General features: G+C 37.6%; 4 protein-coding genes and 1 long non-coding RNA gene across 6 annotated transcripts; 3 read left to right on the forward strand and 2 right to left on the reverse strand.

Annotated features, from left to right (window-relative positions):
- Positions 1 to 879: 879 nt before the first annotated feature.
- On the forward strand, positions 880 to 2,923 carry LOC137715477 (small ribosomal subunit protein uS14m). Of its 2 annotated transcripts, none has more exons than XM_088690625.1 (2): positions 880 to 1,258; positions 1,855 to 1,973. In XM_088690625.1, the coding sequence occupies exon 1, from the start codon at positions 935 to 937 to the stop codon at positions 1,244 to 1,246; it is 312 nt and encodes a 103-aa protein (XP_088546751.1). In that variant the 5' UTR covers positions 880 to 934; the 3' UTR covers positions 1,247 to 1,258; positions 1,855 to 1,973. The 2 variants fall into 2 exon arrangements, with proteins under 2 accessions (XP_088546751.1, XP_068310919.1); XM_068454818.2 differs by lacking the exon at positions 1,855 to 1,973 and adding an exon at positions 2,784 to 2,923 and having other exon boundaries at positions 881 to 1,258.
- A 1,902-nt stretch (positions 2,924 to 4,825) lies between these two features.
- Positions 4,826 to 8,793, reverse strand: LOC137716341 (solanesyl diphosphate synthase 2, chloroplastic). Its single transcript, XM_068455779.2, has 6 exons — positions 7,944 to 8,793; positions 7,684 to 7,808; positions 6,471 to 6,598; positions 6,284 to 6,387; positions 5,811 to 5,938; positions 4,826 to 5,644 (listed from the first exon to the last, which is right to left on the reverse strand). The coding sequence occupies exons 1-6, from the start codon at positions 8,179 to 8,181 to the stop codon at positions 5,096 to 5,098; spliced, it is 1,272 nt and encodes a 423-aa protein (XP_068311880.2). The 5' UTR covers positions 8,182 to 8,793; the 3' UTR covers positions 4,826 to 5,095.
- A 3,266-nt stretch (positions 8,794 to 12,059) lies between these two features.
- Positions 12,060 to 15,135, forward strand: LOC148697747 (uncharacterized). Its single transcript, XM_088690198.1, has 4 exons — positions 12,060 to 12,714; positions 12,869 to 13,264; positions 13,398 to 13,554; positions 14,286 to 15,135. Exons 1-4 carry the CDS (start codon positions 12,060 to 12,062, stop codon positions 15,133 to 15,135), a joined length of 2,058 nt encoding a protein of 685 aa, XP_088546324.1.
- Positions 15,136 to 17,059: 1,924 nt separating this feature from the next.
- On the forward strand, positions 17,060 to 19,546 carry LOC137716461 (fatty-acid-binding protein 3, chloroplastic). The gene is given in 6 exon segments (XM_088690626.1): positions 17,060 to 17,354; positions 18,324 to 18,428; positions 18,590 to 18,745; positions 18,831 to 19,045; positions 19,267 to 19,363; positions 19,366 to 19,546. Coding segments are annotated over 6 exon segments (834 nt in total). The 5' UTR covers positions 17,060 to 17,152; the 3' UTR covers positions 19,425 to 19,546.
- A 2,803-nt stretch (positions 19,547 to 22,349) lies between these two features.
- Positions 22,350 to 23,896, reverse strand: LOC148697748 (uncharacterized). Its single transcript, XR_015960291.1, has 4 exons — positions 23,759 to 23,896; positions 23,601 to 23,683; positions 22,719 to 23,385; positions 22,350 to 22,645 (listed from the first exon to the last, which is right to left on the reverse strand). It is a non-coding gene; the product is annotated as an uncharacterized LOC148697748 (long non-coding RNA).
- Between the last annotated feature and the right edge of the window lie 822 nt (positions 23,897 to 24,718).

Consider the following 24,718-nt stretch of genomic DNA (forward strand, 5'->3'; position numbering starts at 1 on the left):
CGATGAACAACCACGGGATCCCTATGATCCCTATATATATAGTTCCTTTATGCAAATAGATTCCCATTTTTTTCAAAAGATGGGGATTATGTATGGGGTCCACTTCGCGTCGAACTTCAACGATCCGAACCGTCTATTTTGTAAGTCTCGATTCATAAATCATCTTTGAAAAAATTCAATTCAATCAGAAACCATTTGCCTATTTAATTATCAAGATAAAATTTCATTGTTTCTTATATAACAAAGTATTCGTTAATTTCTTTAAACCCAATTAGACGTCTTAAACATTTTCGATTTAGCTAATATTTTGCAAGGATGATCTATGAGGTGCAACTTGAAAAATAGACAGTTTGGATCGTTAAAGTTCGATATAGTATAGATTCCACAACTAATTCCCATTTTTATAAAAAAGTGGGATCCTTTCCCTTAAGGATTTCCCATATATATACACACTCTAATTTGTAAGTTTTTTTTTTTTAAATTTTAACATGAAACACGTAGGTCTCAAGCAAATTAATCTCCCATCTTTTAGATGATAACGATGGAACGCTATTTGTTGCGTTATCAACGAAATTAGCCATGTGACTGAAAGCACTGGAGATTATTGTTAAAAGTGCAGAAGAGGAAGACACCAATTTGAAGTTGGGAATTTTAACGAAAAATCATATTTTTATACTAAAAAGTCAATCATAGTACAATTTATTTTGTTCTTATAGTTAAAACTCAAAATTTTCAAACCATTTTTATTAGTTTTCCTTTTAAATATGAATGGCGCCTTTTAGTGTAAATCTTTTTGCTTGGGCTTCTAGTATTCGTTTCAGAAAAGCCTGTCGTAAAAATCCGACCCGGTTTGACAGGTCTCCAAAGCTTAAAACCCTAGGACCCGACACCAACAAAAATCAGAGAATGTGCCATTTGACCCAAAAGAGCAGCGATGTCAGTGTCTGAAGAAAATGCTAACATCCGAGACCACCACCGCCGCTTGCTGGCGGCGAAATACGAGCTGAGGCGGAACCTGTACAAGGCCCTCTGCAAGGACCCAAGCCTTCCCAGCGATCTGCGCGAGGAGAACCGCTTCAAGCTCTCCAAGCTGCCCCGGAACAGCTCCTTCACCCGCGTCAGGAACCGCTGCATCTTCTCCGGCCGCGCACGCGCCGTCTACGAGACCTTCCGTATGTCCCGTATCGTTTTCCGTGCTCTCGCCTCCAAAGGCATGCTTAATGGCGTTAAGAAAGCGTCTTGGTAGCCTCCCAAAACGGTAAGTTCTCAAGCTCTTCGTTTCCATTGTTCTCTCTCTTTTTTGTTTGCAATTTCTTCGCTTTCAGAAATGGGTTTTGCGATGGTCTGCTAATTTTTACGTTTTTGAATATTTATGTGTCATTTGTTCGTTACCGCAATCGGTTTCTTACGGAAATCAAAACTTTAGTGCTGTGGAAGAGATTTGATGCTGAGGAAATGGCGAAAATGTTTAATTGTGAAATGAAAACCTTGGTAATTATCAAGAAGCCAAGTTTTTAGAGTTGTACAAGTTTCGGTTGCGAGCGTCATAAAGTCTTAAAATGTCAATGTGTATGAGGTTTGATACAACATCTTAGATTTCTTTGCCAAGCCTGTTGCCAGCAATGTCGACAGGTTGTTTACACAAGCTTGAAAATTGGCCGTCTTGGATGGTAATTGTCACCATTTCTACAAGTTTGTTGTGGTATTTGAAAACGATGGAATTGGACATAGGGTCTAATTAGAAGAAAGGAAATAGTGGCCCGAAACAGAGAAGTAGCTTTTAGGCTCGATAGTTAACTTTCAGGAGAAATCGAGAAAGAAACTGTATGCGAATGCAATTAGTTTCTTTTGCAGATGCTTCTTTTAAACAATAAAATGGCTTCTGCTTCCAAATACACTAGACTTAGCAATCTGTACGGAATTTTTCAAAGGGGAAAGGTTATGAACTGGAGGAACTTAATAGTTTGTGCTTGGACGAAACAAAGGTAAAATTCTGATTGCACTAGAAGTCAGTTTTCTTGAATCATCTAGTAGTGTTGACATCACTCAAATTTCATTTAGCAGTGGTGGAATTCTCGTCCCCTTGCCCCTTTTGTTTCTTTTTTTTTTTTTTTTTTTTCTTTCTGTGGCTCCAATAATTATTTTGAACAAGTCTCTAGGATTCGATAATGACTTTATAATGTTATGGCGGTTGATGTGCCGAGTGCTGTTAGACGACTTCTATTTAAAGCATGAATAATTTATCCTTTTGTTGCTCATTTCCAGGAATAATTACTTGGGTGTATCATTTTGATATCTGTAAATTAAGTACTCAATAAGGAGATTGAGTTCCGAGATTCGGTGGCTAGTGTTTTGACCTTCTTTGTGAAGGTTGCATTAACTGCTCATGTTTACCATTTGATAACAGAGGTATGCAGGGATATATTACACTATATTGATTAACAGGGTAACGCTGGCTGTCTAGAAATAGTGCTCGTTATCATGTGATGACGGACAATATTTGCAATGTCAGAAGCAGGACTTATTAACATTGTGTAATTCACCGTCCTTATCTCTTATCTGCCTGTCCTATCTGATCTGTTTTGCTTGATCTTGTTAATTTGCTGCTTTGGCAATTCGGTGTAATTGACTCTTGGTTTTTCGTTTAATTAATTTCTGATTTCTCCAGACCGATAGAACCTCCCATACTAAGTTTCCGTTGTTCTCTTTCAGTTCACTGTTGGAACTTACGACTCTACTTTCTGTTAGTGACCTTTTCTATTCATCGCTTGTTTTCATTGCAGATTGCTGATAAGACTGCAGAAGTCAGTAAAGTTCATATCTTACTGATCGGAATACGACAGACTGGTCATTCCCTTCTACTTCTGGTTATGGTAAAAAGTATTACGTTTATTGGTGTTGAATAAAAGTTTTAGGCTTAACGATTTGAAAGTTGCGCCTACATTGTTTTTGAGTTGAAGTATGGAACAGAGCGTGTGTGCTTCTTTGTGCACGTAAACATTGTTCGTAGGAGAGGAAACTAACAACTTTTAGATCAGAAACAAAGGAAGAAGCTTTTGAGCTCTACTTTGAATTGCTTGATCATTTCATTAAGATCCTCATGGATCATAATATAACTCAAGGTGCTTAATACACATGACAGCCTACTCTGGAGGGGTAGTTCTGGATGATGGCCCTGAATGCCTAATCTCTCTTTATCTGCTCCTACCGGAAAATGACGTGTTAAGCTTACTCTTAATCCGAAAAGCACCAAAAGAAAAGAATTTGTATACAGGTAGAGCACATGATAATTAAACTTGTCAAAACTAGCATTTCGATTGATAATATGCTACACGTCATGATCGGGATAAGAAGCTTGTGTCAAATATGTTAGATGGCCACTCTGTTTTGTAAAAAAATTGTCGATGGCCGTCCCAACTGCCAGTATACATGAGACTTCCTAGTAGTTCTAGGCATGTAGTTTACAACCTTATCTATCGTGCGATTCAACCTAAGCAACCCAGCAACCATGCTGGGGAAGAAGCTAATCTACAGTGTCCCAAAGCAGTTAATTGCAGTACAATACTCTTGATCAAGTCTCATAACTTGACTGGTAACAGTAGGCTTCTTGGTATGTCCTTTAGGACTACAGAGATTTAAGCTACCTTAGTGCCCAGTTTAGGTAAATGAATTGGCTTATTTTGCCATCGGGAAAGGCCGAAGGAGTTCGTGTATCAGGTCAAGGGAAAGCGGGGACGAGCAAACGAAGGGGTCGGGTTAAACTGTAATTTAGCCGGTGGAATTGGGCCGCTCCACAATCTGAACATATGATCCAATCTAACCCATTTAATTTTTTTTTTTTCTTTTTAACCAACGGACCTATCTAAAAATGCTTATCTAATAAGCACTTCTACTCATAAGTGATTTTGCAAGTTTTTTTTCTAAGAAGAATGTAAAAAAAAAAAATTATTAATAATTGAAGCTTTTTATTTGTAGTAAGAGATTGGAAGCATATACGAATTGAAATAGATTACATGTTGGTTATTTATTATCTTTCCAAGGCTCCTAATACGGTCTCTTCGTTTCTTATGGTTGATTGGTAAAATGGTCTTTGATGACTTTGTCAAAAGCGATTTATATGTATACATATTTATCAACAAGAAAATCAAGTTGCTTATTCTTTAGCTTCATTTGGGGTAGAAGTTATGCTTATTGTTGGTGGTCTCCTGTTCCAGATTTTGTTGCCACTACCCATGCTCGTGACATTTCATTTTGCCCTCATTATCGGTTTCGTTGATCATTTTTTCATTGACAATCTTGGCTTGATCCCCCCGCTTGTATTTTTCCTTTTTCTTTCCTTTATATTTTTTAATAAAATGGTGGAGGAGAGATCGGCGGGGGACTAATAAAAGAAAGTTTTTTGTGGTACTTCTACAAACTTGATATAGTTCAACTATGGACGGTCATATATGGTCATTAAATATCAATTTATGGACGTATTTTAGCCAAAAACTTAAATTTGATATTTTAGATCATTCCTTAATAATAAAATTGATCATCCGAAATTTTTTTTTTTTTTTTTTTTTGGTTTGGTTGGATTTTCAACATTGGATCGAATTGAATAACAATATTCAATGACTTCAAAAGAACAAGCCTAAATTGCATTTTAGAAACTCTCTTTTTTTCTCTGTCTTTTTCTCTGAATGTAATCAAATACCACAAAAACTTAAGAATCAAGACATAATAAATTTACGAGAAATTTTTCTCTGTGACAATCATTTCCGTGCACGCACAAATGATACACCAAACATGGAATTGTTGAAGTTCAAAGAACAACAAGGGAATATTTTTGGTGAAAATTATTGATGACCTCAGAATTTTATTGTCCAACAATGGTGAAGTATTAATTTCATTTTTATGCCAATTTATGAAGAAGCTGTAATTAAATCAACACTGTAATGAGCTTCAGCTATAGCATATATACCTTTACCCAGAAGCACTTTTTGTACATGTGCACAAAAGTGCTTGCAGCGGTAGAAAGCTTTCAATCTTTAACCTTTCTTCCTTCTGCCTAAGGTGTTCTTGTCTATAAAGGCTATTAAAAAAAATTAGCCCGCTAATCAATCCGTTGAAGATTAAACATCACCATATCTTCCAGCGCCAATCGAAAAGCAGTCTTCGGAAGACACTCGAGATTTTGGATTGCAAGATGAGCTTTCTCTTTCGCTAATTCTTGTGCTTGTTCAATCCCCCCACAAACCTTAACCAATGCAATGGCTTCGTCGAGAGAATCAGTCTCGCTGAATTCTGAATCGATTATATCCCTTAGTTTTGGTTCTTTCTTCAAAGCAAATATAACAGGGGCTGTCAGGTTTCCTTTGGCGAGATCAGTTCCAGCAGGCTTACCCAGCTGCTCCGCGGACTGTGTGAAATCCAATATGTCATCAACAACTTGGAAGGACAGACCAAGATTCTTGCCATAATCGTACATTTTTTCCGCTACATAGTTGTCAACCCCACTAAAAATAGCAGCTCCTTTGGTACTTGCAGCTATTAAAGATGCTGTTTTGTAGTAGCTTTTAAGCAAGTACTCCTCAAGTTCGACATCACAATCAAACAAGCTAGATGCCTGCTTTATCTCACCGCTTGCAAAATCTTTGATAACCTGCCATAGCGTTAACAGATTTACGTCTAAATTAAAGGTTGCAAGTATGCAACAGACTGCAACCTCTTTCTAATTGTTTTATTCTTCAACTTTTGAGTTTGAAGTCTTTTAGAAACAAGATCGCAGCCCATGAAGGCTTCGAGAGTATAAACATGACACAACTTACCTGGCTGATGAGCTTGATGACCTGAAGGTTTTCTAGATTTGCAAGATACCATGACGACTGTGCAAACATGAAGTCCCCAGCAAGAACTGCCACTCTTGTACCAAACATTTGATGAACGCTTTCTTTCCCTGCAAGTAAGGATCGAATTCATTGGAATTGGATCTAAGGGGATAAAAGAAAGCAATTAAATGAAACACTATAAAATAATAAAAGCATGAGCAATATGTGGTAGTCGCTTTGTGCTAGACATTCACTGGCAATGCTTTCTAGATAGCCGCTGCCCTCAACCGTTGCATACATTTCAGACATTCATAAGAACGAGGAATTTAAGGTAGAAAGTTTGTTGAGAATTTACGGACAGATACCGTAGTAGCTAAAATTTTGGGCCAAAGATTAGGTATGTGATATATTTTGACACAGAGACATCTGTATAACTTTAAAACTGACATATATAAGAAGATAAAGATGTCTACCTCGTCGCATGTCACTTTCATCCAATACATCATCGTGTATTAAGCTAGCTGTATGGATCATTTCAATTATCTCCGCCAACCGCCGATGCTCTTTGGTAAGTTCCCTAAACAGAGAAGTTTAGAGTGAAGTCAAAATCTGTTAACCTCATACAATACTCACTGCTTAAGAACATTGGATCAAACTCACTTCAACCCAACTAGTTCTGCTGTTGCTCTGGACACTAGAAACGCCAATGCAGGTCTCATCCTCTTCCCACCGGCACCAAAGATCTGCTCGGCAGCTGACATTAAGACGGGGTTTTCTGCACCAACAATCTGAAACAAGCATATTATCACAAACTATCCTTTCCACTAAAGTAGATATAAACAGAAAATAAGGCCTGATAATATAATCTCAGCAGAGGTGGTCACCCTGACACTACGTGCACTAATCTAAAATTTCCATAAATCGTCAAGCACATAACTTTTTAATCATAAAGCAGAGCTGAACCACGAGGAGTAACGCGATAAAACATTATATTCAAATGGTTGATTTTCTTAACACTTGCTAAGTCAACTATAATTATTATATTAGTAAATCATGTATGCTATAGGACATCACAAATAAAGTCTATGAACATTTTGGTAATCACAAGGGTGCCATAATCGGCAGCAAGAGACTGGAAAAAGTTACAGTACCAGGATGATTGATAAGAAGTTTTCACTGTACATCAAGTTCAAGACTGGAAAAGTGTTCCCAAGAATGCAGCTCACTCAAACTAATGAATATAACACCATCAGGACAGACTATCACACGCATTTCTTCCTTTTGGAATCGGCAAGATAGGGAATGAAGGCAGGGATGATGATGATTTCGAAAATATAAAGAAAATTTGTACATGGGAAAAGGTAAACAAGAAAGAACAGGGTAAACATTTATATTGCCTACCCAAACCGCTGGGATAAGGGACTTCTGACTTTCGCAATTGGATATGCATGCTCAACTATAACTGATAAGCAATCAAATGGATAACAGCATTATCTACATATAATGGGAAGGCATGGAGAGAATAAGTGAACAAGGACTACATTCATACCTACGGTCAATAAAATGGGAGGCAAGACAACCTCCATATAAGCATGACACTTCCACTTATTAGTACATTTATCATAACGATTCTGGCTTTAACAAGGACATATGTACCTATAAAGAGTTATCCGTCATGATGTCAAAACATAAAAAAGGTCAAAGTGCTTTTTGTTCTTGAAAGCAAACATAGTAACTGATACAACACCATCAAGCGGAAAAGGATTGTTTAAAACTAAGCTCAGCTGGGCCCGGCACGAGACATTCTACACCATACACTACCTAATAGATATAAGTATCACACGGCACCAGGAAATCCAAAAGGAGTACTTACTGACTGAAGATTTTGATTCAATGTCAGGAGGTCATTGGCAACAACTTCAAACAAATTTGTCAGCGAAACCGGCTTTCTGGATTCTTTAGTTAAATTCAGGACCTGTGGAAGACCTTGAGGAACACCTACAACGGTGCAAACAAGGACACAAAATTAAAAAAATGTAATTTCAAGCATTTGATAGAAATAACTCATATGGCATTGAAATAAATTGAATTAATTAAAAGTTCAAACTTGGAAAAGAAGTTCTGTTGCCTTACCATTTAGCAGAGCCTCAGCTGCCATTTTTGGTACTGGAGTCTCAGCTGTTTTCATTGAAGAAACTCCACACCGAATTCGATTCAGCCGAGCTCCATAACCTCTGCAACTCCCCTTGGAGTTTGCCTTTGAGTAATTCCTTACCGAATAACGATCCAACAAAGCATTGGAAGAACACCCACAAGCCACAAAATCCAACACTGCTCTCCCATCAAGAGTGTGGCATGTCATTGACATCATTCTAAGAAAAACCCAGAAGCCAAGGTCACCAAAACTCAATAACCCACAACCCAAAATCACCAATACCAAAAACCCAGAAAGGAAAATCACCAAAATTTTCTCAGAAACGAAACGCCAGCAAGAAAATAGTCATTAAAACAGTTGTGGGTAATGAAGAAAACTCTGAAAACAATCAAATGGGGCCACTGGGAATGGTTTCTGTTTTAACATTGAGCACAAGTTGGAATAGCAATTGAGTGGATCCAAGAAGCCCACATATATATATATATATGTATGCATGTATATGTATATATTTTTGAGAGAGAGAGAGAGAGAGAGAGAGAGAGAGAGAGAGAGTTCTCTTTGCTCTCCTTATCAGTTGGAGAGAGTGAGAGAGATGAGTGACCCTCAGAAAAAGAGTTGGTCTTTGTATTGTGGGGAGAAGTTTGAAGAGGAAGTGAAGTGCTTTTGGGTTTGAATTGTACTTATGGTTGCAAATGCTTTGTCCTTGCAATTTTTAAAGTTTGTTGGTCAGATGAGAGCCAAAAAACCAATTTCCCTCTGAAAGACTGGTGGTCATCACATGGATAATGGATGTTCCACCTATCAAGATTTTTCTCTCAAGAATGTCCTGATTATTATTTTATTATCTGATTTTTTTTATTACCTCTTTTGCAAATGGAGTAGGATTACCTTCCCTCTTAATTTTTCTCCTCTTTCATTCATTCCTATTTAAACGGTTGCGATTACGCCACGTCTACATTTTGTTTTGAATTTTTTATATAAAGAATAAGACAAAAAGAAGAGTGTGAGAGAAGAGGATGAGACATGAGAGAGGATGTAGGAAGGGAGAGAATCTTACTTATTTGCAAATTATGGTGGTGTGATAAAATTATTGCCCAACTTTTTTTTATTATAAATCTACACAAATATCAACTCAAATAATTATTATTTTGTGCATGTGTAAATGCGGGTTAAGTCTTCTTTTTCTTCTTTTTTTTTTTTGTTTTTTGTCAACAAGTGTTAGTGTAAAAGTTTGAATTCTCGTAATCGTATGTTAGAACAATTTAGTAAATTTATGAGATTAGGTCAACTGCATAGGATTGTACGGAAGAAAATATATCATGTGGTCTAGTTAGATTATGTCGGACAATCACATTAACATGATAGTTGTGAGGACGCTTGAGGCCCGGAGATAAAAAACAGTTGTGCAAATATCAATTTATTATATGTTTTATATGTATACATTAATATGCAAAGTTCAATGGCTGAGTGTTTACCTTTGCATTAAAAAACAAAAAGAAAACAATGGCGAGCTAATTAGAAGTTTTAGAACGATGATAACACCTCTCTAATTGTTACAAGTCAGATAGGAACATTCAAAAGTAAATATATAAGAGTGTTCAAACACTAACTAGCTAATAACTTAATATGATGCTTACTATTTATTTAGTTCCGCTCCACAAAATAATCTCTTGATCTAAACTGTTCACTTTTTTTAAGTTATCAGGGATTGTTACTAGCAATCATTAAGACTTTTATTTATTATTGTGAATATTTAACTATATATCGATAACATTATGTCCGTTTATTTGTCAAATCACTGAACGGCTACCAGTTTTAGTAAATGTTTGCAAGGATAAATTTCAATGATAAACTAAAACAATGATTAGTTTTTAAATATGAGGAAATATCGTAAATTGAGCCTGAAGGAACAGTTTATAGGCACTGAAACTAACGGATCATATCTTTGCCTAACCTAACAGCAGCTCGTGCGCTAGACTGTGAGTCGTCACAGGGAAGAGCTGAGGTGAGTAACCTGACAGAAGCTCACGTGATGCACATTGCATGGTATTGTGGACCATAACTGTGATAATTTCAATCATATCATGATTGATTGGTTGTGATAAAAAAAATGAGTTTCAGCTAATATTTTAAGAAAGATGGGAATTATCGTGTAATTTGCATTTGTTGTTCGATTTTACAAGATTAAATTTTGGTCCTTTGTGTGGTTATATATACCCATTTTGGTATATGAGAAGTGCCTGAAGTGAAGGACAAGAGGAGGAGCACAACAGAGAGAAAGCTACTTTAGCCATTGAAACAAAAAGGTTGAGGAGAGGAAGAAGAAGAAAGTTGAAATATTTTGTGTTTTCTGATGGTGGAACGGAATCAGAGAGAAAGAAAGGTGGGATTTTAAAGTGGGAGAAAAGGTCAAAGGGTAACGGCTATCTTTTATTACCGGGGGTCAATCAATTAGTGAGTTAAGTGATCCGTTTTGGGATGCTCTTGGAATTCTCTTGTAAAAGTTGAAAACATTGGAGCTTTTGACAACAACTTCCTTCCACTTATAGAGGGATTTTGCGTCTCCCTCACATCATCAGCAGAGACGGGCACCAGTTATAGCGGATGGATAGTCGTGATTATTTACTCATAACTGTTTATGTTTATACCCGTATAATCGTTTATTCATTGAGTAATTGCATAAACGGTTATAATCATACGCATAACCGTTTATAAACGGTTAACCATATCTATAACCGTGTACCCATTTAACCATAACCATTTACCTATTTAACCATACCATTTACCCGTTATTGAACCCATTTATCCCTTTTTTTTACCCATTTATCCCTTTTTTCACCCATTTACATTTTTGTTTTTTTTTTAATAACTTGAAAACTACAAAAGAAAAATTTGTCATAATTTTTCGTTTTCTGACAATTAAACACCGTTATAGGTACATTTTAGCATGCATTTCCCTATTTTAATCATTTAAATCCTCATACAATTCCAATAATTGAAATAATAGTTTACGAACAATAATTTTCTGCTACACCCAAGTAAGTCTTTAATTATAATCCATATGATTACAAAGTAAAGCTTCTAAAAATAAAATGTAGTCATTATCTTGAATGCTAGATGATTCAAAGCTTCAAAATATTCTGAAACTAAACACTTTCGAACACTAATGCTTTAGCACGTTCAATCACAAAGTCTCATCAACTTGTTGTCACCAAAAGCGGCCTACAAAAAAAATATATAAGTTGAATTAGTATCCCATTTAGGAACACGACACCAATTAGTATGAATCCAACAGAGGTAAGTGATCACATAAGGTTTACATTGTACACTTAGTTATCAGGAAAAAACAAAAATTTAGGGTTTTTATTTATTTATTTTTTTTTTAACTTTACATATATTAAATTAAATGGGTAAATGGATACCAGTTATAACCGCGAGTAATACCTATAACCGATGGATACTCGTTATAACTCTTAGGGAAAATGACAAATCACCCATTTCAGTTACTGTTAAATAGTTTGTTATCTCTAAATGTAATTAGATGTGCTAATGTTTGTGATTAGTTAGAACTGTTATAAGGTTAGGTAGTTAAGGGGTATCTTTGTAAATAGAAAAAGGCTATATACACACACACACACACACACACACACACACACATATATACATATATGCCTTCACAGTGTACAAATTGAAAGCTTACAGAGGAAGTTTCCAGTTTCTATATGGTATCACGCCATTTCTGCTTCACAACATCGATCCTTCCGCTCACCCAACTTGATCGATCGATCGATTCTTGATCGATTTTTCTGTTCTTCTTCTCTGATTATTCAGTTTCTCTTCTCCGATCTTTCTTGCATCATCATCTTTGCAAGATATGGTGGCGCAATCATCTTCGCCATCGCCTGAACCATCTTCTCTGTCGGTTCAAAACCCTAATTCCTCTGGAAATCCAAGTCCTTTGAGTTCCTACACCTCCCTTACAATCCACAACATCGGCAGCATGGTGCCGATCAAGCTGAAAAGATCGAACTATCTGCCATGACGTGCGTTATTTGGCCCAATTCTCCGACGCTACAAGCTTCTTGGAATCATTGATGGAATTGAAGCATGTCCATCACCATTCCTACCTGATCGTAGAATTAATCCTGCCTTTTGAGGAATGGTACGAAAAAGATCAAAATCTTTTGATCTGGTTCAATTCCACACTTTCTAAGGAAATCATCCCCTTCATGGTTGGTGTTTCTTCGTCTCGCGAACTCTGGTTGAAGCTTGAACAGAGATTTCGTGGAATTTCAGAGGCTCATATTCATCAATTAAGGTCGCGTCTCCAATCTATTCAGAAAAGATCTCGCTCCATCTCTGAGTATCTTCAAGAAATTAAGGAAATCTCAGACTCCTTGCAAGCTGCTGGTGCCTCCATCTCTGATCGCGACTTAATTGTAGCCACACTTCATGGCTTGCCTGATGATTTTGAGTCCTTCATTGACTCAATCATGCTTCGATTGTCCTCTACATCTCTTGATGAACTACATGGTCTTCTTCTCACTAAAGAATTGTCCATGGCTCGACGCAAAACTATCAGTTCATCCTCTGCAACTAAACCTTTTCAAGCCTTCTCGGTGCATTCTCAGCCCCCTCTATTACCCACTCCTTCTGTGTTTGCTGCTCAGTACCAATCTTCATCTTGGCAACAACCAAAATCTGCCAATCGTGAAAAGAATAACAGAAGTCATTCTTTCTCTCACAGAGGTAATCGCAGTTTCCAAATCAACCGTGGTAATTACTCCATTTCAAGGCTCTTCCACTTTCAAAGTTCCCTGTCAAATCTGTGGATCTAACAATCATGAGGCTCTTGAGTGTTTTGATCGCATGAATCTTGACATCTGTGGTCGGATTCCTCCAGCTAAACTAGCTGCTATGTATGTCAATCAATCTGCCAAACCATCTCAACCTTGGTTGATTGACTCAGGTGCCACTTCTCACATTACTAATGATGTTGCCAACATCTCTTCTCCCACTCCCTATACTGATGAAGATAAAGTGTATATTGGTGATGGTAAAGGTCTTTCTATTCATCATATTGGTTCATCAGCCTTGCATACTCCTCATACTTTTTTTAAGCTGCAGAATGTTTTACATGTTCCTTACATGAAACATAATCTCTTGTCTACTTATCAGTTTCTTAAGGATAATAATTGTTCATTGACTCTTGACCCTTATGGATCCACTGTCAAGGATCGTATTTCGGGGAAGATGTTTTTGCAAGGACCCGTTAGAGATGGATTCTACCCTCTTCAAGGTTCCAGCAATTCTTCCCTTTCATCTCCCTCAACTCTGCTAAGTGTCAAAGCTCCTGTTAAAGTTTGGCACCGACGCTCCATCATCCTCTATTTTCAGACGAGTAATTTATACTAATAAACTGGCATTACAAGGCAAGTTCACTATTGATTTCTTCTGCTCAGATTGTGCACTTGCCAAGAATCATAAGCTTCATTTTGGAGTTTCTTCTTCAACAACAAGTCACAGTCTTCAACTTCTGCACTGTGATCTGTGGGGTCCAGCATCTGTTATCTCCAACAATGGTTTCAAGTACTATTTGCTCATTGTTGATGACTTTAGCAAATATAGCTAGTTCTTTCCTTTGAAGTCCAAGTCAGATGTATTTTCTACATTTGTTGTCTTCAAATCTTATGTAGAAAATTTACTTGGAAATAAAATCAAAGTTTTGCGTTCAGATTCAGGGGGTGAATTTATCAGTACCTCTTTTGCTTCCTTTCTCAGTAAACATGGCATTTTTCACCAATTTAGTTGTCCACATACTCCTGAACATAATAGTTGTGCTGAGAGAAAGCACATGCATCTTGTTGAGACAGCTCGTACTTTGCTAGTTGCTTCTCATGTTCCTCATATATTTTGGGTTGATGCTTTCTCCACTGTCATCTATCTCATTAATCGGCTTCCCATCTCTGGTATTTCCTCATCACCATGGGAATTATTATTCAAGCAACCCCAAGATTACTCTAAACTCAAAGTGTTTGGTTGCCAATGCTTCCCTTGGCTCCAACCCTATGTTCACAGCAAATTAGATGCAAGAGCAAAAGTTGCATATTTCTCGGATATAGTTTTCAACACAAAGGCTATAGATGTCTTGATCCACTCACAAATAGAATTTACATCTCCAGACATGTTGTCTTTGATGAAAGTACTTATCCATTTCAATTACTGCAGCATCCCTATTTCTGTCCCAATACATCATCACCAGCAAGCTCTTCACCTTTGAATCTTTATTTTGATAAATATATTCCCCATCTTTCATCTAGCCGTGCACCATCCATTCCACATGCTTCTGCTTTTGTCTTCGATTCTCCACATCCTTCTGTTTCTCAACCCATTTCAGTCCATGCTGCTTCCAGTTCTGAATTTGTTTCAGAATCCTCCACCTTACCCTTAATTCAGTCCAATAATCCTCATATTCCTATTAATTCTCATCCAATGATCACAAGATCCAAGGTTGGCATTTATAAATCTAAACATCATGCTTATGCAGCAACTAAGCATCCTCTTCTTGTTGACATTGATTATGTTCCCAGTACATACTTGCAAGCTTTTAAGCATGCTCACTGGCGAGCTGCAATGCAAGATGAGTATAATGCATTGATCTCTACTGGTACTTGGTCAATTGTCCCCTTTCATCCTTCCCAAAATGTAGTTGGATGTAAATGGGTGTTTCGAGTTAAGAAAAAGGCTGATGGCACCATTGACAAATATAAAGCCCATCTAGTGGCAAAGGGTTTTCATCAACAAGAAGGTATTGACTTCCAAGAGACCTTTAGTCCAGTTGCCAAGCCAATTACAATTTGGATCTTACTCACTCTTGTTGTCCAACATAAATGGTTTCTCAATCAATTGGATGTAAGCAATGCCTTTCTTCATGGTGACTTAAAGGAGGATGTCTACATGCAACAACCTCCCGGGTTTGTTGATCTAAATTCTCCTAATTCTGTTTGCAAGTTGAAGAAATCCCTATATGGACTAAAACAAGCTCCTCGAGCTTGGTTTGAGAAACTATTTCAAGCTATTCATTATTTTGGGTTCCAACAATCTTTATCTGATGCCTCCTTGTTTGTTCTCCATGGTCCTCATTTAGTTATTGTTCTTGTGACATTCTAGTAACCGGTCCTAACTCTCAAATTTGTCAACAGTTTATCACACAACTCAGTTCTCATTTCCCAATAAAGGATCTTGGTCCTTTACACTACTTCTTGGGCTTAGAAGTACACAGCTCCTCATAAGGAATTTTTGTTCATCAATCCAAGTACTTACTTGATCTTCTTAAGAAAACACACATGGAGGGTGCCAAACTGTGATGTACCCTACTTAGTTCCAAGAAATTAGATAATAATGGGCCTCTCTTGTCCAACCCCACTGAATATCGTTCTCTTGTTTAGGGGTTACAATACCTCACTTGGACTAGACCAGATCTTGCTTTTGCTGTCAACCAGATCTACCAATTCATGTATGCTCCCAGGGAACAACATCTTCAGGCAGCTAAACGAGTTCTCTGATTTCTTAAGGGTTCTTTTACCCACGGTTTGTCGTTCACAAAGGGTTCAACCCATCTTTCAACATACTCTGATGCTGACTGGGCTGGCTGTACTTTTGATAGAAGATCTACAAGTGGCTATTGTGTGTTCTTAGGCTCCAATCTCATTAGCTGGAGTGCTAAGAAACAAAGTATTGTTGCACAGTCATCTACAGAAGCTGAATATCGCTCATTAGCTCATACAGCTGCAGAACTAACTTGAGTTTGCAAAATCCTCAGAAATCTTCACTTCCCTATCCCTACACTGCCTACACTTTGGTGTGACAACATCTCAACAATCTCCCTAGCATCTAATCCTGTCTTTCATGCTTGTACAAAGCATGTTGAGATCGATTACCACTATATTTGGGAATTGGTTCTAGCTAATTTTTTCAAAGTCCAGTATGTTTGCAGTGCAGACCAATTAGCTGATCTTCACACCAAGTCCTTATCCAAAAGTCGATTTCAGTTCATGTGCTCCAAGCTTCCAATTGGAATCTGTTCTGATTCCCGTTCTAGCTTGAGGGGGTGTGTCACATCCCAGCCCGGGGCGGATCACTTCCCGGGCCCGCTCCACCACCGTAGCACGATATTGTCCGCTTTGGGCTTTCCATTCCCTCACGGTTTTGTTTTTGGGAACTCACGAGCAACTTCCCAGTGGGTCACCCATCATGGGATTGCTTTCGCGCACTACTCGCTTAACTTCGGAGTTCCCATGGAATCCGAAGCCAGTGAGCTCCCAAAAGGCCTCGTGCTAGGTAGGGATGAGACTGTACATTTAAGGATCACTCCCCTGGGCGATGTGAGATGTTACAGGGTGTATTAGGGAAAATGACAAATCACCCATTTCAGTTACTGTTAAATAGTTTGTTATCTCTAAATGTAATTAGATGTGCTAACGTTTGTGATTAGTTAGAACTGTTATAAGGTTAGGTAGTTAAGGGGTATCTTTGTAAATAGCCAAAGGCTATATCTATATATGTCTTCACAGTGTACAAATTGATTATTCAGAAATATAATTGAAAGTTTCCAGTTTCTATAATAACCGCGGGTAATACCCATAACCGCCCATTTAAATTTCACGGATAAATGGTTACACCCATAATCGTTTGTTCGTCTAAACGGTTACCCATAATCATAACCGTAAACTTTTGGGCGGGTAACCGTGGTTACCTAAACCCATGGGTATTTTGCCCATGATTCATTGGCCACCTTGGATTCCACCTCAAGTTATTGGAGTGACCGACCGACTGCTAGTTTCACAATTCACATTAGTAATGATATGCTTGCCATATTTTTCATATCATATTTGTATAATATTTTCAATAAAAATAGAATATATCAACACATGTGAGTTTTATTTTTATTAAAAAGATGATAGAACTGTGACATGAAAAATGTAGTAAGAATAATATTTTTGTTTCAAAGACAACCGTTGCCGAAGATTCATCAAGTAATCAGTGCTCCGAGAGCTGGACTTGGGAACAGTTCTCCTTTATTTACTGCAGTAAAAACAAACGCAGTAAAACTCCCATCTTTTTCACTTATCAAACAGTTTGATTGGAAAACTGAAAACGGGATTTCCAGAATCGAAAAGCTGAAAGCATGTTTGAAGCTCAAGCAATTTGCAGTCCCAAATGGCTCCAATCTCCCATTCCCACCAGGAACTGCATTCCCAAACCCAGAATTGGATTCCTTACTGGAATTTCAAACCCAAATGTTCTCATTTGCCAAACCCCCATTCACTTCTCCCCTCAGAAGAACATTAAATCTCGGACCCCTTTTGCAGTGAATGCTTCCTCAACTTCAGATGAAGTATTCCCACTCAGTTTCCTCACTTCTTTTTTCAGTTATCTGCAGAATTTTAACTTCAATTTGTTCTGTGTGAAATTAAAAAGGTTTTGGTATATTATTTTCATTTGAAATTTCAGTTGCCATGGTAATTATGTGCAGAGAATTTACTTTCTTTCTGTTTAAATCCAAACAGTAATGTAGAACAAGAAAGAAATGCATCTGAAAATGTCCATGGGATAAATAGTGTGACTGCAGAAAGTTCTGGTAAAAATCTTGTAAATGTGGTCATATTTTTTGATAGGTTTATTGTTGTTGAATTGAGGTGGAGGACAGGAAAGCAATCAGATTTCTGGTCAGAGAGTGAGTAGATTTCGGAAAGTCGGCGACTTTAGTCGATTTTGATATTATGTTGCTTCAAATGAAACAAAAATGCCTGGTGAAGTTGTAGAATTTGATACTGGTTTCAGAACTTTGAAAACATGGAGACAATCTGATCAAGATTTAACCTTATAGACACACCTAACTCCACTTGGAAAGAGACTTTAGGAAAAGATATGGAGTACTTGGAGCTAACGGAAAACTTAGCGTAAAACTGAGCGCAGTGGCATTCTAGGATTCATAAATCTAACCCTACTTAGTGGGATAAGGCTTTGTTGTTGTTCTGTTTTTTTCGTTGAAGACTGAGACAACAAACGAAAGTAAAGAATATATATTTTGTTAGATTTGGATGCCTATGCATTTTCTTTGTTAAATTTGGATGCCTATGCGTTTTCTTTTACCATGAAACTCCTTGTAATAGAAATACATCTAGCTGGTTCAATCAAATTTCTGTAATCAGTGGTATTCGCAATCACGAGAAGATACTTCATTAAGTTTTTGTATTCAAGATTTACTATTCTGTTCCATTTCAATCATTCATTATATTCTCCTTTGATTGCATTCATAACAAATTCTGATGTATTTTTCTATATATACAAAACTGCAGTTGGAAGGGCAGAATACATCGAGGAGCCTGCTACCAAAGAGAGATTTCAAACATCTTTGAGTCTGCCGGGTTGCTCGAGTTCATTGACCTTGCTTGGAACTGGTCAGTTGCTTCATATCATATATACCAAAATGCATTCTTTCTAAAGAAAATTAAGATAGCCATGTGCTGGCTTTTGATACAAATTCTGAGATTATAGTAGCTTTTGATTAAATTGAGGCGAGGCATGTAGCATATAACTTCAATGTTGTCAATGGTTGCAGGATACAGGGAAAAGGTCTTTGCAATTATTGGCGTAAAAGTCTATGCTGCAGGACTATATGCGAACCTGTCCATCTTAAATAGTTTGAATGCTTGGAAGGGAAGATCAACTGCTGAGATTCAAGAGGATTCATCCTTGTTCAGCTCCATTTTTCTATGTAATACTCATAAAAATTGTGCATCTTCCTTGCCACACACACTCGCACATAAAAAGGTTGCTAACGTTACTTTTCCTAATTGCAGCTCCTTCGGAGAAATCATTACAGATTGTTCTGGTTAGAGATGTTGATGGGAAAACTTTTTGGGACGCCTTGAATGATGCCATCTCTCCAAGAATCAAATCACCAACTGCTGTTGATGAATCTGCACTATCCACATTCCGTAGCATCTTTCAAGGGCAACCTCTTAAGAAAGGAACTTTCATATTTTTGACTTGGCCAGATCCTTCCAAAATGCTTGTAAGTACGAATTTACTGGTTTCTTATGCGGGCCAACTAGTGCAGGCTTTTGGGAGTTCTATGTTTCCCTGAATTTTTTCTCTCGGATTTCCTCTGATACGCATTCCGATACTAGTTTGTGTTGCTTGCTGGTTTGCAAACGTAAACCAACATAGTTATGTAATGCTTCTATGTAAATTTTGCATGCGATCTTACCAAATGAGATTTATTGTGATATTTAGGTCTGTATCTCATCTGATGGGCTTCCGTCTGGTGTGGATGCTGAAACTGAATCAGAAAACGTGGCTTTTGCTCTGTTTGATGTATTCTTCGGAGATACTCAGTTTCTCCCTCCTTGAAAGCTTCGGTTTTGAATGGACTGGAATCAATCCTCAAGTAAGCTTTTTCATTTTCTCTGTTGGCCACTTGAGCTGACGCGTTTCGTTTATGTATCTATTTGTGTACCTTGGATTGGAGTTGGACCAGGAAGTGGTATAATTTCAAAGAAAATATATTTCTCAACCATCTTATGGTAGCTATCTTGCTGACTGCTCTCTGGTTAAAGTCCAACCTACAACACAAGTAATGCTTACAGAAAAATAAGCATAACAGAGAATGTCTGTTTCAATTGCTCATCCATTTTTGCATATCTGAGAGAAATGACGAAACAAAGCTCTAGGTACAGACATTTTAGGTGTAAACTGGTGTACAAATTTAAGTGTCTTTTACAAGTTTGTTATTTTTGGTTTTCTCTCGCATCTTGATAACCTCAACCATGGTAGGCCTCTTTGAAGGCTCCGGTTTGAGGCAAATTAATGCAATACTAAAAACAGTGTTAATGTCATCGACCGAACAGCAGCCTAAGTTACTGTCAAGTACATAGTCCTCCCTTTTGTCATGAACAACTGCCTTCACCTGCGAACATCATTAACTGATTGATTTGCAGGTAGGTTTGGTCACTAATCAATGACGAAAGCAATTTTATGGCAATTCAAGTAAGAATATGGAGGATTCAGTAATAATGGTTGCTATGGTTTCTTGAACTGTTGAGTTCATAACTTACCCATTTCACAAGCTTTGTTCCCTCCTCAATAAATGCTTCATCCGTAGGTTTCTTTCTGGTTAGAAGTTCGAGTAAAACCACTTCAAAACTGTAAACATCGCCTTTCTCGCTGTTGCTCTTTCCGTATCAAAATATTCTGCACAAGAAGGTAATTGAGCAGTATGCTGCCGGCAATATTACTGTTAATTGATGGTTGGCACTTCAACTTTACCAGGAGCTAAGTATCCGAAAGTTCCAGCTACAAGTGTCGAAACATGAGTTTTATCCGGTTCCATCAAGGTGGCCAATCCGAAACCGGACACTTGAGCCTCCGTGTTTTGATCTAACAAGATGTTGCTTGATTTGATATCTCTATGGATTATGTGTGAGGGATGCAATCGTGATGAAGGTACGATATTCCTCTTGCCGCACCTAGTGCTATTTTGCATCTGGTAGGCCAATCCAAAAGCTTTTTGTCCATCGATCTTCCTGCATTATAATCCAAAAGCTTTTAGCCATTGAATTTAAATTTGGACCGTTAAATTTTTTTTTTTACCGTTAAATTTGATCATATTTGATCAAATGTTGAATTAAATAAATTTATAAATATATTTAATTGGAAGTGAGAGGTTTTAGGTTCGAATCTCGTGGGTGATAAATTCGTTACCAAATTAGGTTGCCCATTGTGTGGCTTAGCCGAACTCCCCCTCCCCTTAATGTAAAAATATCGTTGTATTAAAAAACAAGTAAATAAATTTATAAATATAAAACAAAATAAAAAATTTGAACCTTGACTGTTGAATTCACGGTCCAATTAATCATGGCCTTCGGATGACAACACTAGCCGTTGGGGTTGTGCAAGTGGCCGACAGGCCCACGTGCATGGGACCCGCCGACTATCTGTCTTCAGCTCGTCCGGCTCGTGTCACGCATTTGGCACTCTGCGCTGGGCAAAAGTTAGGCGCGTCCCCTCCACTAACCCAGCCAACTTTTCAGGCCGGTATTTGACCCAATTTAGCTTTTGACCCATTACGCCAAATTGACCCAAGGGTTGGGAAAAAATGGGGGGAAATAGAAGGTAAATTTTAAGACTTACCTTGGAATTGGTCAACGAAGGTAAATATACAACTTAGAGATTTGTTTGTTTTTATTGAGATCACATTGATTTGTCAACAATTTTAGGTATAAATAGGTGTATTGGTGAAGGGGTAGGGTTGAAAAGCTGCAAGCAAGCTAGTTTGGAGATGAAGTTAGGATTCCACCATAAAACCAATTGGCAATATGAGAAGTAGTCCAATCTCTTATAAGCCCATGCAAGGTTCCTCCTTCATCAATGTGGGACTCATTCTCAACACGCCCGCTCATGTGTGGTGAATTTTCAAGTGGCCAAAACCGTTGGGTGAACCAAACTATTGATCCATGATATGATCATAGCATCCTACTGCATCCAGACTTCGAAGGCTGGGTTGACAACGGTGGTGAGATTGCCTGCAGTATCCTTGAGAAAAGCCAAGGACACTAATTGGTGCCATCAACGAAGGAGACGAGGTTCCTGCTATGAAGCAGGAGTAGGATTTGTGCATGCCAAAGAGGGTAGTTTGTACGATCAAGCTTGATCGTCAAAAAATTAGAGACATCAAGAATAGTTGAAGTGGGTAGGGCAGAAGAGGAGGAAAAAAAATTGGTGTTTTGTCATGAGACTTTTAGAAATAATCACACATGAGATTATAAAGGCTAAAAGAGTTATTGATGCTCAACTCAGTTAATTCTGAGAGAGTTTATATGTTTGTATTTATAGAGATGAACTACGTTACAAGAAGAACTGATTACAAATAATTGTTCAATATAAATCCCCAAGTATATGAGCTAATACAAGAGTATATCAGAGGAAAGGAATCACAACTCTTAGCAGCAGCATCTTTCGTGGAGGAGTCACAGCAAACAACAAACTTATGGTTTATCAGGAGATGCATACGTCTTATTATAATTGGTTAGTGCTATTGACACACTTATTTTTACTTTTCACATACTGTTGTTAGTTTTTTGTCATTGATTTTCAACCGTCTGGGGTGTGTGAAAAGTAAAAATTGGTGTCAGTATACAGCTCTATCCTTATAATTTTGCTCTAGTACAAGCCATAGTTGTCTATCCTTATAATTCTCTTTTGTTGATGATGTTCAACATTGTCCATCCTCAATTGTGCAGCAACAAGGAAATTATTAAGATCTTTTCTGGTTTGCCCAACTTGTCCTTCATAGAGAGAGGAAACATCAAGAGGGAACTGGTTTGGTGCGACATACTGAAAAGAGACAGTTGCACCATATGCAATAGTGTTGCCATCATTAACAAGGCACTCAATGTTGCTCAAGCGCCTGAAGATTTTAGGGTTAATCAGTCTCTCAGATTGAAATGAGCCACAACTCAGATGGATTTTCCCAATTGTGCATTGGTCACTAGGGCACTCATTCAGAATTGGACACTGAAAACTCGACCTCCGGAAGGGAGCTTGGCGATGGGGACTTGTATCAGCGAAATGAAGCTTTTTGAACACTCTGCGTCCGCATTAGGCTCGATCGTTGCTGCAATGTGACAACGTACGTGTGTGAGATTAATAAACATGTAGGATAATACTTAATAGTAACGTTCTCTTACTGGATACTTGACATGTTACATGGTAGTGTTCGATTCTTTGTTTCAGCTGGACGATTACTGGCATTCGCCATTCGGAACTTGCAAAGCATCAGTTATCATTAATGCACATATATCAGAAAAAAGCTGGCCATAAAAGTTCAACGTTGACATTAAAATCTGCTGTGGTTTCTACAGAAAGGACATTTCCACTTTTGAGATATTGATATAACAGAAGACTAATCTACAAGATGAGGGAGGCAACAACAGTATCAGTAATTTCAAGCAAGGATTATGAACTTACATCCCCAAGATAACTAGATTGCAAACCCAACGTCAAAGCTTTAATGATCTCTCTCTCAAACTGGGCCACCCAAAGTTTTCACTCTTCGTAAGTAAACACGAACAGATGATTCAAAAAGGGTTCCATTTCGTGGTATAACTAGTATTTTGTATTTGTTCAGTATCGAGCTCCCGTGTTAATGACACAAGTAACAGAAATTTTAAGAGTTGATCGAAATGAGTTGAAATTGGAGAGCCGCACGAGCGTGATTGGTGAGCTTAAGAGATGATCCAAACGTGAGAAAGAAGAATTGCGCTCATGTTTTAAATTGGTAAGAGCATCCGGTACAAAGTTAGCTTCTCTATGACAGAGCACTTGCTTGTCTTTGATCTTTGCACATTTCTTCTCCTGCATTGGACAGAAGTTCAGTTAAATAAATTCAAACCAAAAATAAAAAGGAATCAAGGCTACAATAATATCGAAACCAAAAGATTGGCCAACCAAGGCAATGTGAGTATGATATATACAATGCAGATCCATGGTCGAATTCCCCCAAAGTTAGAAGAAGAAAAACAACTGATGAGAAAATATGTGACACAAAGCAAACTGCAAATTAATCATACCAAAACCTAAAATTTCATTTCAACTTGACCAGTCTTTGAACCCCTTTGAAACAGCAAAACTTCCTTCCACAACGCATTCTCTTCTGCACATTGGCGATCCACATTGTAGAAACAGTCATCTTATTCAAAATTTCACAGTTCTTAAAAAAATATTTCACCACTTCTTTGTCATGCGGTCTTCCCCTGAATTCGTTTATTGTGGTGATCTTGAGGTGTGACAACAAACAAATAGGCACAGCCTCTGGTGTATCAAATTCTTCAACCTCGGCGTTTGAGTCTTCTTCAGCACATTCGGTACAATACTAAAAATCATCGAAAAGAAGGAATGACATGAGAATGAACCCTAAAAGACTGCAGACAGGGAAACACGTAGCAGCAGTGGAAATAAATCTATCTTGATGTTTGATAACAAGATTTTCTAGCTTTGGTGAGCTCTTGAGCAACTTTGTTAGCAATTCTGAGTAATCACAATCACTAAAGTCCAGCTCCAAAATGTTCAAATTATCAAAAACAGGCAAATCACCCTACATGAAAATGAAGTTAAAAACAATGATCAGAGAGATACTCAAGCAGGAAGCGAACGTAGTTATAAGCCCGAATTTTATTTGATGAATAAATGCCGAACAATGATAATTGAGAACTAAAAATAGGTGGGATGAAGTGGATGTATCTACACTCCATCCGGTTCAAAATGTCCCTTTGTACTACAGTCTAGTAGTATTCTTTTCACTCACAAGAGAAAGGTCTTTGGTTCGATTTTTACCAAAGACGAATTTGAATCACACTATTATGCTGTAAAACTAGGATTGCTTATTGCACAAGGCTTGTAATTACTTGTCACTTGTAATTTAGACAAGTAATTAGACATTTAAGTCAATCAAATTGGATATGGTTTCACACATCCATGTTGAATTGTTCATCAAATTCAGAGGAACAAATGGTTACGAGAATTTCTGTTAAAAACCAAAATCATCAACTTGTTAAATGCATATAGGTTGCTAAACGGTATTCTTAATTTTTTTTATTTATTAGATGATTTTGAAATTGTGGTCTACGACATAGTTAATGACAGCAACGATTCTAACATTTGTAAGATGAAAAATTTGTCAATTGCAATT

The sequence above is a fragment of the Pyrus communis genome, chromosome 3 (assembly GCF_041283825.1).
Source record: "Pyrus communis isolate YQ-2024b chromosome 3, ASM4128382v1, whole genome shotgun sequence".
NCBI classification, from domain to species: domain Eukaryota; kingdom Viridiplantae; phylum Streptophyta; class Magnoliopsida; order Rosales; family Rosaceae; genus Pyrus; species Pyrus communis.

Bases quoted from the DNA above. Each gene is read 5' to 3' on its own strand.
- LOC148697747 (XM_088690198.1), top strand. From the start codon at position 12,060: ATGGAATTGAAGCATGTCCATCACCATTCCTACCTGATCGTAGAATTA. The intron at 12,715-12,868 runs GTAATCGCAGTT...GGATTCCTCCAG, and splicing joins TCATTCTTTCTCTCACAGAG to CTAAACTAGCTGCTATGTAT. The intron at 13,555-14,285 runs GTACTATTTGCT...TCTTTCATCTAG, and splicing joins ATCTCCAACAATGGTTTCAA to CCGTGCACCATCCATTCCAC.
- LOC137715477 (XM_088690625.1), top strand. From the start codon at position 935: ATGTCAGTGTCTGAAGAAAATGCTAACATCCGAGACCACCACCGCCGC.
- LOC137716341 (XM_068455779.2), bottom strand. From the start codon at position 8,181: ATGATGTCAATGACATGCCACACTCTTGATGGGAGAGCAGTGTTGGAT. The intron at 7,809-7,943 runs GTAAGGCAACAG...GCACCGTTGTAG, and splicing joins AGCTGAGGCTCTGCTAAATG to GTGTTCCTCAAGGTCTTCCA. The intron at 6,599-7,683 runs GTAAGTACTCCT...TGCTTGTTTCAG, and splicing joins TGAATCAAAATCTTCAGTCA to ATTGTTGGTGCAGAAAACCC.